The sequence below is a fragment of the Electrona antarctica genome, assembly GCF_951216825.1.
Source record: "Electrona antarctica genome assembly, chromosome: 7".
Taxonomy (NCBI): Eukaryota; Metazoa; Chordata; class Actinopteri; order Myctophiformes; family Myctophidae; genus Electrona; species Electrona antarctica.
In genome coordinates this window covers 24,980,474-24,994,722 of record NC_136812.1, presented here as the reverse complement: position 1 = coordinate 24,994,722, position 14,249 = coordinate 24,980,474, and the positions used below count along the sequence as shown (strand labels likewise).

Below are 14,249 nucleotides of genomic sequence, written 5' to 3'. Positions count from 1 at the left end.
TGTCTAAACAAAAGCCTGTACCCAATTAAAATGTCACTATGAATAAAAAGATTGAGAGACAATATTGTAATATCATGATGACATTACCTTAATTTTGATTGACCTGCTTTTAGAGGAATCGGCTGATGCTCAAAGTATACATACTTTACCTGTCACAACTGGAGCTATGATGCTTCGAAGAATGCTTGCGTTTTCTTGCACCATCTTCCTCTTTGGAAGACTGCAAAACATTACACATACTGTTCAGCTTTATGTTACATATAGCTTTAGGGCAGCTTCATATAATCATGTTATAGCCTAAATCAAATATAGCAGTGTAATTAACATTCCAATTACCTCCTCGCCATTGTCACTTGGAGATAATGTCTTAGTCTTCTTCTTTTTAGACATTGTAGCATTGAGGTTCTAACAAAAAAGCAGATATATTGGTGATTGATTGATTACTTTATTAACAGTTTGTAGAATAAGCACAGGAAAGCAGTTCAATACAAGGTCTGCTAAGAGGATCAAAAGACTCCAAAAAGCACTAAGGCTTGTTTACATTGGGGTCCTCCATTTTCAATTCATAACATACAAATTAGCCCCATATGGTACCTCAGTCCCTGCTCATACTGTAGTAGGAGATACAATATGAGCTTAGGGACTGAGGTACCTTATGGGGTTGCATACAAATAAACAGTACGGAACTATGCAAAAATAAATAAATCATAATATAAACCATTAGAAATCAAAAGGGGAAAAAGTACAATGGGGTGTGCTTTGATTTGATTTTCTACTGGGGCCAGTTTCGAATTTCAGCAAGTGCTTTAATTGAGAGGTTTTTGATTTTTGAATGAGATTCACATCTCGCTTGTTTTACTCGTCGGCTAGCCTCGGAAACCAAGACATTTTGCCTCTCCAAGTTAATTAATTGCTACACGGTTATGTACTAACATAGGATAGAATGGTTATGGTATAAATATGACGTAGAAGTAACGTGAACGTAGCCACATGGACAATGTTTCACAATTCATATGACACTCGTGAGTGACAGTCATGTTTCAGGGCTACGTTGAATGAAACATATTGTTAATCATTGCCACTCTCGCACGTCGCTACACGCTTGTCACTTCATCACTCACTCGTCACACAAGTTAACATCGAAACACAAGTAGTCTCGTGTAGCCAGACAACTATTCCACAATCTCCGAAAGCATTTGGGAATTGCGAGGGTCAGCAGTCTGGTAACGCGAGACTAAAACACAAGAGGAGGAATACATTATAAAATTACGTTACTATATGGTGAGGAGACGTAGGCAAAAACGATTACTTTTACCGTTATAGTGACACTAACCTCACCAGACTACACAGTCTATATACTCTAAACACCCTTACCAGTTACTTTCCGTCCGTCAGTTATAAACCGTTTCCAAGTAAGCTTTGAACTTCCGGTCGGTGGATTTCAAGATAAGAGTTATATTTTGTTCCTTTTGGTTTCTGTGACAAAAATAATTCTACCATCTGACAAGAAACTTGCTAGCTTTAAATATCGCTGCTCCTTCCTACATGACTGCCTATAGTTACTCTAAAACAGTAATATTATTACTTATTACTTTAAAAAAGTAATATATTTAGTATTTACTTTACTCCATGCCAGAAGTAACTAGTTACTTGTCAACCCTGCCTGCGACAGTGAGGCAGTTTGGCATAACAGAAAACAGCTTGGGGTTCCTGGCTTGAAAAATATGTTTTGTCAACAAGCAACCCAGCCTCAACCAGCTGATGTTTGACATTCTTGAATGTGTGTGTTCAATAAGAGAATTTAAACTCAAACATGTGTCCCTGGTGTATAGGAATTCTGGACTGTAATAATGTATTTATGACACCTTTCAAAAACTGTAGAAAATGTAAAGGATTAACCCTATATATCTAGTTATAGAGACAGATCTTGATTTCTGACGAATTGAAAATGGAGGACCCTGGTGTAAACAAGATCCTCGTAGCAGTTTTTGTATTGACCTGTACCTTTGTTTGAACTGTACCCTACCCATTCTACTAACTAATACAAATTTCAATCAATCAATCAATGAGATGGTTAGAAGAGAGAATGAGGGGTACAGTTTCCATTAGGGATCATTTGCAGTTTCAATAAATATCATGAAAACAACTAAAATACATTTCACATTTATATATCACTGTCAAGAAGAAGAAGAAGAGACTCTTTACATGTGTGGGGCCTGGGGTAGGACAACTTTAAGCATAGGCTACAGTGAATTACATAGGCTGCTCTGCTGAGATAATAAGGAAATGTATGAATGTTAAAGAATGTATGACAATGTACGACTTTTTCACTGTCCCAAAAAACTACAAAATAAAACATACAACATTTATTGGCCACATTATTATTAATTTCACAACATGCAGTATGTTACGCTTTATTTTGAAGTCCACTTACCGGAAGTTAAGAAGATTAATGTAACGAATGAATTGCATTGACGGAAAACCTAACATTAAACTTCCGTAAATGTCCCGTCTCGCGGAGGCAACAGTCTGGTACAGACGCGAGACTACGTAGAACGGAAATAGTAGCTGCAGGGTTGTTGTGGGATTTGTAGTTTATAGCTTAAATGTTAACGCAATGGCGGAGCTCAAGGAAGGAGACACTCTTCAGCTACACCAGGAGGACGTCGATATAAACGGTAAATTGCATCGGGGATTTGTAACTTCTATAACATTGTTTTAGTGTAATGTGTGATCCCGAGTAAAATGCGGGCCTCGCCACGGAGCTCCGCTATGGGACCTACTAGTAGTAAATTACGCAGTACAAAATGAGGAAAAGCCACGGCCTCGTCGCGGAGCTCTGCAACAGGACCGTGTAGGCGCACCGCACAGTGCACAGTATTGACCGTAGCTCACCCTAAAATTCCCAGCCGCGTCTTTGGAGCAGGTCCTAACGCAAGAGAGGCTTGAGTTGTGGCTATATACAGTAAATGGTTTCCCCTCAACGAAATCTAAACGGAGTCCTCAGTCCTGACCTGAATATACTTATTTTTTCCCCGCTTTGTGGTAGTTGAACACAGCAGGTTTAATACACACTGTTTAAAACCATGTTTGTTCTCAACTAGTGGGAATGACAATATGACTTGTATTGATATACTTGTATTTCTTAATACCCAAATCATATCAAATGATAGGCAACTATGACAACTAATCAAATTACCTTTCTTCTTTCTTGTTTTGTTTGTCCAAAAGATGGTGATCCTGTAGCCTTAACTGTGGTTAATCAGGCTAGTGGTCCTGCACCTCCACCCAAAGATGACCCAGCATCTGAGATAAAGAGTGAAACGAGTGGTGATGATGCCAGACCATCCACCACAACTAGTGGTAATTTCATATTCATAAAGGTTCTTGTTTGTGCTGAGTTCAGGAATCAACTTGTCTGACCCCAGCAATTAAGCCAAATGACGTCATGATGACGTCCTCCAACGCCTCTGGTGACGTTCAGAATCAGAGCTAGGCCAGATCACAGCCCATATGGGGACGATCTTTACGTCTTTTCCAGGACATCTTCACCAGTTGAAATAATACAGCTTATTCTGGGCCAGAAGTATCTGACCCTTAGATCTCTATTTATATGTTGATCCCTCCCCATCCATCCTTCCTCTTCGATGTCTCCCTTTTGACTGATCCATTTAAACTCTAGATGATTATTAATGCAGCCGCGCAGCTGGCAAAAACTAGAGTTCTCAACAGGCCCAAAAATGAAGGCCTAGCCCTGCCTGGGCCCTCATCAAACCCTGTACACTCAAGACACTGCCCCCGCTGCCACCTGTTCTGACATTCCATATGTTGATCTGGCCTCATCAAACCCTGTACACTCAAGATACGCTCCAATGACCAGTACAGAATTCATTCCACATATTGATCTGACCCCCACATGCCAAAGCGCGCCCAGCAGTCTGCTGTCACCCAGGCGCATGCGTGCACGTGACCTTGCCCTTCAGGGCGAGGTCTTATTGGCATGAGAAAACACATTTTTACCTTGCCAAAGCAAGTGTCAAAATATAATAAAAACGGTATAGCCTATCAATGTTTGTATTTATTTGTTTTTGTTTATTTTGTATTTATTTAAATGGATTTATTTCTTTTTTCTTACAGATAGACATATTTCAATTCAGACCAAACTGGAGAGCCTTGAAGTGCTTGTTGACCTCAATGGTGGTAAGTCAAGTGTATCCAGAATTTGTTCTGTAAAGCATATTTCTCAGAAGCCTAATGGGTTTAAATAACAACATACTATGGAAATTGTCTCCGTTCAACAGCTGGGAAGAAGTCATGTCCTCTGTGTCCAGAGGAGAAATTTAAAGCCTGCTACAGTCACAAGCTCCGGCGCCATCTCCAGAACCTCCACTGGAAAGTCTATGTGGAATTTGAGGGTATGAGAATCTTCCCAAATAGGCTAATACCTTACAAAATATTGCACTCCTTACTAAAAATCACACCCGTGTAAAGTGAGTGGTGCAACTCCGTGTGGGGGCCGGGCCGGGTCCCGCGTTCTAAACAGTTGAGGGGTCCGTCTACTGTACTGTACTGTACTGTACTGTACTGTACTGTACTGTACTGTACTGTACTGTACTGTACTGTACTGTACTGTACTGTCAGTGACAGTACAGTACAGTGACTCACTGTACTGTACTGTCACACCCGAAATTGTGTGTGTGTGTGTGTGTGTGTGTGTGTGTGTGTGTGTGTGTGTGTGTGTGTGTGTGTGTGTGTGTGTGTGTGTGTGTGTGTGTGTGTGTGTGTGTGTGTGTGTGTGTGTGTGTGTGTGTGTGTGTGTGTGTGTGTGTGTGTGTGTGTGTGTGTGTGTGTGTGTGTGTGTGTGTGACACATAGCTGTCTATAGGAGTGGTTGCGGAAGAATTTAGGAAGACCTCTATTTCCATTTGTCCAAAGCAGACTGTCACCACTCTCATTGACATGGCAAAACAAACAGTTCTTCAATGATGTATACTAGTCTTACTAGATGGGCTCCGCTTTGACACTGAACACCGCAATGGGATTTGTGCAGCTTCTTTAATGATCTGCACATGTTGCAACTTCCTTTGAATGGCTAAAGACTAGATAGATACGGAGGCCCATGTTATTAGACTCTTATGGCCTCTACTGTAGCTTGTCTGTAGTAATCTTTATATTTAATGCCAGTACAATTGATGGATTACACACTACACAGCAACGGTATCGTTTCAGCTGCTGCTAAAGAACAAAAAGTGGGCCTAATGAAAAGGGACAACACTACAAGAACACTGGCTTTTGTTGGCATTTATATCACCATTTTATATGGCGGCCTGAAACTAGAGGTCTATGCCCTATGGATTGCATTTTACAGCATGGCACAGAATAGGCCTTGCCATTTAGAACAGGGCTTGTCTATATCTCTCTGTCTTTCAATATTTCTCTATCTCTGTATCTACCTCTTTAAGTATCACTTTACAAAAGTATATATAAAAGTAGACCAATCACAGCTCATCTCATGATGATGAGTGCATAAAGTAAACTACACTGCTCACTTCATGCTGCTACCGTACTGTATACATGGTCACCGCTCGCCTATACAGTAACTGAAGAAATGTTTTCAATTTACATTTTAAGATGTACGTTATTCTATGTAGGGGGATTCAAGCCAGTTATCGAGATAACTGAATACATTTAGCTGTATGAACTTGTTTAGAACTGCACAGGAAAACCACACCATTGTTTTTAATAAACTGTAGACAAAACAGTAAATTTGCTACCCTCTAGTGGTAAAACTGCTTATTTCCAATTGTTCATTCACATTTCACACCCAGTCTTTATTTCAAAAACTTTTATTCAAAACATAATTACTTGCGCAAGTACTGCGATCGGTTGGGTATGTCGGTGTTGTCCACCGGCCTATAAGGGACCACCATTCTTGATGACGTAACTAAGGTATGTTTGGTGATTGGCTGGGTATGTATGTAATTGTATGTATGTATGTCAGGGTAAGAACGGTGGTCCCTTATTGGCTGTTGATGGCGACGGGCCATGTGCACCACAACGTCAATGTTCATTCAGCTAAGCATGTGAACCTAGTGAACTGCATAAATGACTGTACAATAATGCAAATTACAGGCCATTATTAACAAACATTTATAAATTTAATCTGATCTCTTCACCTTTAATGACCGTTGCCCTATTAACCCCCAATAGGCCAGAGGATGTGTATCTGTCACCTACCCTGCAGACACCTGAAGCCCAACTTGAATGGAGACCAGGTACGACTAATTAAGTTACACAGTTTGTCTATCCCAAGTTATGGTTGGTTTGGAACAAGGGTTTAGTTTAATTTGCAGAATCAAGCGATGCTGCCCAAGGATGGTTATATCTGAGATAATTATCTCTATTTATGTGGATTGTTACCAAAAATAGGTACATTAATTCATCTGATTGCAGGTGCATTGTCAACTTGCGCTGTACCTGATGCCAAATAATTAGCTCTTTCTTTCTGTCTTGCATTTGAATTATGTTTGGCAAGACCAACTTGGCACTACTGTGGAAAATGTAAATTCTTTTGTGCCATGTGTTTTTATTCACGCTTATCCGTGCAAATCAGTCTCTCAAAACCGCTGTTTGTTTGAATCCCCTACAGACATTAGGGAGACAGGTGGCCCACTACCATTGTGTAGTGTGTTCCGTCACCATTGCCCGAAAGACTGACATGTTAAGTCACCTGAAACGGCATGTTAACAAAGGCGAGACAGAGGCCAGCTATTCAGGGGGGTCAGATGTGCCCTTTGAGGAGCCAGGTAAAACGATTTTACATCTCAAGAAATACAAAAATGTAGGGATAGCACCATGTAGAATCTTATACATCATAGATGGTAACACATAATGCATGTATCCCAATCTAATGTGTTGTGTTATGTTATTTGTCCTGGTAGACTTTCCACCCTGTTAATGACAGACCTGTTATGTCAGTGTTTTGGTATTTTCACTGTACATTTCATTAAACAAACATGCAGGAGGGTTTCATGCTTCAACTATGTGAGAAGAGGTGTTGTGTAATATAAAAACAGATTAAGAAACAAAGCTACACACTCCAATCAAAAAGTGCCTATGTGATCCTTGATTGAGTCCATACAAAAACTGCTACGTTGTGGACGAAACCATGTTAAAACACAGTATTATGCGTGTCTTAAGTACCAGGTCTATTACTTAACTTAAGACCTGGAGGCGTGATCAATGCCATTTGGCTATTCTGAGTGGCCAAACAGCATTGACCACGCCTCCAGGTCTTAAGTTAAGTCATAAGACCTGGTACTTAAGACATGCATAATACTGGCCTAAGACTTGTTTACAACAGGGTCCACCATTTTCAATTCATCAGAACATTTAAAGACGTACAAATACACACTACTATGGAAAAAACAGGTAATCATCATATAAAAAAAGTAAAAAAAAGTGGGGGAAAGTACAGTATGGGGGAAAAGGGGTGGGGGGGAACTCGGACTCTTTTTTTACGGGGTCAGTTTTGAATTGCAGCCGTCCATAGGTGCCCTTTCAGAGCGGTTTTGAAGGAGTCAAGGGATTCACATGTCTTAATGGCTGTTGCTAGGGCGTTCCGCATTTTAGTGGCATAGGAGCGAAATTAATTTAGTCCCTTGTTTGAGCCGAATCTGGGTTGCACGTGGATTCCTTCACCAGGATATTAGGGAATATCTTGTTGTGGAACCATCAATGCCAGGTAGAGAGTATCTTATTGAAATGTTGATGAAAATGTACCTTATTGAAATGTTCTGATGCAAGTAATAATATACATGTATGTTTTCCTGTTCGGCCAGCACCCTCTGGACAAGCTTATGAGATCATGAAAGAACTTGGAACCAACGTGCAGCTCCTTCCTAACCACACCACACCTCAGAAGAGTGACACTTACTTCAACCGTAAGATGAAGACCAACAGGTTCGTGGACAGGTTTTGCTTGATTCAGAGTTTCACAATGAAATGTCTCAAATGCTATTTGGCACAAGGACAGGGGAATAATTCTCATCTATGACACAATTGCTGAGCATTAAAGCTACAATCTGTATGTTTTACATCATCTTGCTCTCTCAAGAGAGAGGTAATTGCAATTATGTCTGAAGTGCAATAAAGCTTGTTGTGCCTCTAGACTGGAGTCCAATCCAGGCCACCCTCTGCTTCAAATAACATTTGTGTCATTGTCAACCTGTATAGTAGTTGTCCTACCCGCCACCAGGGTCTATATTTCACAATGGAAGAGTAGGGAGACCACCTCCAACCACAAATTGTCTCCACCAGGCCGAAAGCATGCTGACTGCACTATTCTATTTCATACCAATCCTATCTCATCCGGTATTCATAGAACCGTAGTTATATGCATAACTCCCGTTCTATTTCATACCTACTGATTGCCAGAGGGTGGTGTTTTCAACACCTGGATGTGATGTATATCCAGGTGTTGAAAACACCGCTCTCTGGCGGTCAGTAGGTATGAATATGCATAACTCTCGATCTGTGTGAAACTTTGCACGCACACTCCCTAGAGGCCAACGAAACATGCAACCTTTGCCCTGCATCTTTCACATCTGCTTTTTGTAGCACCACCAGGAGGATGACTTATGACAAACTTTTTTTTTAAATATTACTTCTTCAGATTTTGTCTAAAAATCACGCAAATCGGTACACAGTAGGCCTATATCGGTATATCTATCCGATTTTTCATCTATCCTGATTGGCTTCCAAAGTTTTCAGGATTGGTCCGTTTTGAACAAAATGGCTGAAATCATGAGCGCACTGTGCGATTTCCATGAAACTTTGCACGCAAATTGACACTTGGCCCAGACTGTTATAGATATAGTTATAGCTTAAAGTTTTACAAAGCACAGGAGGCCACAATAAACCTGCCTGACCTGGCGGAGACCTGTGCTGCGAGGAGCACTTTTTCTAGTTGTATTGTATTCACATACTCTTCCACATATTGTATTCCCATACACTTCCATGTAGATTTTTAAAAAAAAAAATTTGTTTTATAATAAGTCTCAGATTGTAGCCTTAATGGTGACCAGCTCAGTATTCATACAGTAAATGTTTATGCATATTTCAGGCAGCTGGTGTTTTGTTCACTGGCTGTGTTGGCAGAGGAGAGGAAACCCTTGGAGTGTCTGGATGCTTTTGGGGCCACAGGTGAGCAATTAACAGTTGATGTGTTGTGTGTATATATATTTATTTTAATATGGTATATAGATATGTTTTGCATGTACTGCATATACATTTCCCCCAGGTATAATTAACCTGGCTTCAGTAGCTGGAATATGTTTGCCTCACCTTCAAATATAATTGTGTAATAGTGTTGGAGACTTGTGTTCCATTAGCATTCCAGTACAACACTAACTAGGTATTCATTATACAACTGATTTTTCTGGTTGTTCATTTGCATGGAATTCCTGTGTGTCACAGGGATAATGGGCCTCCAGTGGGCCAAGCATCTGCGTAATGACGTCAAAGTCACTATAACAGACATCAGTGACTTATGCGTCAAGATGATTAAAGAGAATTGCGAATTGAACAACATCCGGGTGGAGGACAACTCCCGGACGTCCAGTGGACCTGAAGAGGTGAGCAGTGAAGGAGAGGGAGAGCCCATAGCCACAGTGGAGGTTGCTAAGATGGACGCCAACGTCATCATGCATCTGCGGCCTTTTGACTATATGTGAGTACAAGTGAAGGTGCACAGCACTGTCGGTGGAGAATGGGGCTATTTCCTTTTTCATGTTTTCAATGTTGGCACTTTGACACAATTAAATTCTAATTGCTTTACATAAACTATTGCTTTACATTTATGCTAGACTAGTGTATGATTAAAAAACGATGGGCTGATATAGTCTATTGTGTTTTTATATTATTTAGTGTGTTAGATGGAGACTAATTAAATGGGGTTGGTTGGTTGATTAACGTAATAAATTATCTATTTGATTGGTGGTTATATCTTTCAGTCACCTTGACCCATATGGCACGGCAGTGAACTACCTGGACGCCGCCTTCCGAAATGTCCGGAACCTTGGCATCATCTCAGTGACATCCACAGACACGAGCTCCCTCTACGCCAAGTCACCCAACGTCACCCAGCGTCACTACGGCTGTCACATAGTCCGCACAGAGTACTACAAAGAGTTGGCCGCACGCATGGTGGTAGCCACTGTTGCCAGGTAGACTCTCAATCTTGTATCAATATGTAGAGTGTGTGTTTCTGTGTAATGTATGTATCAATATGTGGAGTGTGTGCATGTGTCTGTTAATTGTGTTTACAGAGTGGCGGGACAGAATTGTCATGAGGTAACATTTGTAATGTTTTCATTTTCCAGAGCGGCAGCACGCTGCAATAAAGGCATCGAGGTGCTGCTGGCGGTAGCAGTGGAGCATTTCGTCTTGGTGGTAGTGAGGGTCCTCCGGGGACCAACCCAAGCTGATGAGTCATCCAAGAGGCTACGGCAGCTCATCCACTGCCAGTGGTGCGAAGAGAGGGTATTCTCCAAACAAGGCAGCATGGTACAGGGTAAGAGTAAGCCCTAGTTACACCCACACTAGCTCCTCCAAGAGTGGCATACCTGTAGGTCTGTAAAACACGTGAGATTTATACGCTGAATACAGCTGTAGAATTCTCTAACCAAGATAATTTGACATACAAACAGTACAATTTATTGAATTTAATAAGGGAACATTACCTAACATCTTTTTACATTTTGACAAATGAGTTGTTGAAGGGAAAATGTCATGTCCATTTATTAGGTAAATTAGTTCAGGGTGTTCATTGTAACATACACATGCAATAAAGCTGGTAGCAGAATCATGGGCAATGAAATTACTGTACCTGAAGCTGAACAGTATGGATAAAGATAAATTATGGGAAGTAAAGTTTATTTATAGAGCACCTTTCACAGACAATTGGAGTCAAAAGGTGCTTCACAAAAATAAAAGTAGAACATATCAATGATAAAATAAAAGGACAAAAAATAAAACAATCTACATTTAACCAATCAGGCGGTGAAATAAAGAAAATACAGGTTTAAGTTACAAGTTAAAACAAAATCTGTATTTTTTTTTTTTTAAAGGTTAAATATGGGACGTGTTGGTTTTTTAACGAACTGTGTCTTAATCCTGTGCTTCACAATAATAATATTTGAAACAAAATGTATATCTAAGTTGTTATTTTGGAGTTTTATTTTGATTTGTAATTCATTCTTGTCTCTTTTCATCAGACAACCTCTACAACCAGCTGCCCTGTAACTGTCATGGGAGCATGCCTGGAAAGACTGCTGTGGAGTTAGGACCATTATGGTAGCTTAATCACACTATTTCACATTATAAAATGTCAGAAATAGCTGAAGGACATTTGTAATTGGTATAATAAAATACACTGTAAACTGTACCATCATTGCAGCAAAGACGTAGCCTGGCTAATAAGCCAGACCGAATCAGCCGCTGGCAAAAATAAAATTGCCACACGACAGTGATTTGAGTCTGGCTTATTAGCCAGGCTAGCAAAGACGTTCATATAACATTTGGGCTGCATTTCAACTTGCATACCAACTGATTATTTCCAGGTCGGGCCCCCTGTTTAACACTGGTTTCTTGAGGAGGATGTTGTTTGCAGCAGTAAAACACAGTATGGATGACATCCAACCCCTGGTAAAAACTCTCATCTGCGAGTCGGAGTGTACCACACTAAAGTCTTCTGTACACGGGTCCTCCGCTCTCACCAACCAAGGTGAGACCCACTAGTGTGTCTGAGTGTGGTCCCATTATTTGTTTGTCTGTTCCTGACTTGGGCCATATTGTGGGACACATTTTAGACATGAAGCCTGTTGATTGGAGATGCAAGTGTGTCACTACTTTATTACAGTTTCACAAGGTTGGGGTTAAAGTCAGGCATATATTATGGTTAGGGTAAGGGGATATCGAATTAATTTAAGTCAATGCAATGTCTCCAAACATTTGCAAAACCAAACCAACCCGTGTGTGCATGTGTGTGATGAAACGTACATGACTTTGAGATCATACATTTTTAGGGCTGTTTATTTTCCCTGAAGCTGTACCCACACCGGTGTTTAGTTTGAGTTTGTTGGTTTACTTTTCCCTTCAGTGGAATGCGGTGTGGTGATAAAAACCTTGCAGAGGGCTGAAGAGTCAGGCACTGCTGACCAGTCTGGTGAGTCACTTCAATGTATACCTCTGTAAAACTACAATCCCAGCATCTTCTCCTAGACTGCAGATCTACCATGGTCCTCTAGAGGGCAGGTTAAGCTAGAATCTAATTACACATTTCCTTCACAAGAGAATTTCAGTGAGACTGTATTAATGTCTTCTTATTTAGTTCTTGCTGCCTGTTTAAATTGAGTTTCATATTCAAATTATTTTCCTGAAGGAAAGAGGAAGCCTGGTGAGGAGCCAGGTAATGTCATGAAGAAGCTGAAGTCTGACGCATCCCTTGAGCACCCAGCCTTCTACTACAGTATCCATCGTCACAGCATCAGAGGAATGAACATGCCCAAGTGAGTTACACCTTCTTTTTTCGTCTACCTGTGATTCTATTGGTTATGATATGGGTCAGAAGCCAGAGTGTGTTAACGAGGGAGCCGTGCATAAAATGATGGGCCTATCGCTGATGGGTCCTCGCTCCCCAGATCAGAACTGCATCGATAAATGACGAAATGTCATTCCGCCTGAAGAAGAAAAGGGTCCTATCAAACAAAACAAATAAATCCCTCACACATGCTATTTGCTTCCCTCAGTCATGTCTTTGTCTTTCCTGTTTCTAGGTTAAACAAGTTTCTCCAGTACCTAACAGAGGCAGGTTTCAGGGTGAGTCGAACTCACTTTGACCCCACAGGGGTTCGGACTGAAGCCACGCTGGAGCAGGTCAAGTCTGTCCTCACCAAATACAGCGTGCCCACCTATACCAACGCCTCCACAAGCCTGGCCACTGAAGACGGTGTGATACACTAAAGGCTTACTTATGCGTGGCTGAATCTTGACCAAAAATAGCCGATCTACAAGCTCACAACCAGCGCAGTTGTCTTGTGGTTACAATGTCGTCCTGATACTGGGGGGGGGGGGGGGGCGGGTTTCAGTACCTGGCAGAGTTATACCATGCAGACAATATAAATTGTACCGAATGCCACCCTGCTTGGCACTCCATATCAAGGCTTGTGTTGGGGGTAGGTTCCTGTGACATACAAGTCCACTGTCAGTGGGTGTGCTTGTACATCAAGCTGCCTCATGCTAAGGAAATGCTCCTGACCTGTGGGCCACATGTCTCGGGAACTGTTGCTTTCCAAGGCTACACGTACTTACAAGCTCACAGCATTGTGATCTTGTAGATCGGCTATTTTGTGGATTAAGATGAATTCCTTGTGAATGTCATCAGTTCAGAGATTCTCTTCAAATGGCTTAAACATTTTGTTCAATTTTTTTGGTCTTTTTTTATCAGACCGACAATTTGGAAATTAAAAACAGAACAGCTTTACAGAACCAATTCAAAGATTTTAGGGCAGTCCTCCTTATGGAATGGTATCTGATTTTATTTTCAAAGCAAAGGGCGTAGGCAGGCATCTCTGAACGTCTGGCTAATGGCTATGTGAGACAATGCAAGATTTCTGCCTAACTGCCATTTTTCTTTTTCTTAAACACCTTTTCTACTAGTTTTATCCAAAAATGTCTTTAAAATGTGAAACGTTAAACTTTACATTTTGAATTGACTGCATTTGCTAGGAAGCTAAATGTTCGAATGCACAAATGTAAGCTTAATACTTGCCTGTTTTGTACTTTTTTTCAGAGAGCTTAGTAATAATGATGTAATTGCATCAAACAAAAATATATTTTTGGGGGGACTATAGAATATTTATTGTTTATGTTTATTAAAGTATTGAATCCTGTTCTGTTTATTGTTTTCTACATTTTATTATAATAAAAGTTTGGTGTCTGAATAAAGCCTGAGCAATGCTGGTTTCTGAGGAATATGATTAATGCATTCCTCACCTGCATTCCTCACACTTCCTCTGTATTTCTTGACAGTGGGGGAGACATGTATGGACAAATCTTAAACCATGTCTGCCTTGTGCATTCTGAAAATGTAAACATTGAGGCCTCAAATGTAAACATTTGAGGCCTGCCTACTTATAGGTTTTTTGTACTTTATACCTTACCTGTTATTAAGCTCTGCTTGTGAATGTG

At 40.7% G+C, this 14,249-nt stretch overlaps 2 protein-coding genes across 5 annotated transcripts in view; one reads left to right on the top strand and one right to left on the bottom strand.

Moving 5' to 3' along the window:
- Positions 1 to 1,417, bottom strand: part of swt1 (SWT1 RNA endoribonuclease homolog) — a 46,168-nt gene extending 44,751 nt beyond the window's left edge. For 3 of the 4 annotated variants that reach the window (XM_079505188.1, XM_079505190.1, XM_079505191.1), the window contains exons 1-3: positions 1,375 to 1,417; positions 337 to 405; positions 150 to 220 (exon numbers count right to left, since the gene is read on the bottom strand). In XM_079505188.1, the coding sequence (XP_079361314.1) occupies positions 150 to 220; positions 337 to 390 (125 nt within the window). In that variant the 5' untranslated portion in view covers positions 391 to 405; positions 1,375 to 1,417. Of the gene's footprint in view, positions 1 to 149; positions 221 to 336; positions 406 to 1,121; positions 1,243 to 1,374 lie in introns of those variants that run through there. The other variant, XM_079505189.1, reaches the window with a different exon arrangement.
- Positions 1,418 to 2,543: 1,126 nt separating this feature from the next.
- Positions 2,544 to 14,024, top strand: trmt1l (tRNA methyltransferase 1-like). The gene is made up of 16 exons (XM_079505658.1): positions 2,544 to 2,678; positions 3,232 to 3,363; positions 4,138 to 4,200; positions 4,302 to 4,415; positions 6,210 to 6,274; positions 6,649 to 6,805; positions 7,841 to 7,961; positions 9,124 to 9,203; positions 9,477 to 9,729; positions 10,013 to 10,225; positions 10,382 to 10,572; positions 11,276 to 11,354; positions 11,621 to 11,784; positions 12,160 to 12,225; positions 12,442 to 12,568; positions 12,836 to 14,024. The coding sequence occupies exons 1-16, from the start codon at positions 2,618 to 2,620 to the stop codon at positions 13,020 to 13,022; spliced, it is 2,073 nt and encodes a 690-aa protein (XP_079361784.1). The 5' UTR covers positions 2,544 to 2,617; the 3' UTR covers positions 13,023 to 14,024.
- The last annotated feature ends 225 nt before the right edge of the window (positions 14,025 to 14,249 follow it).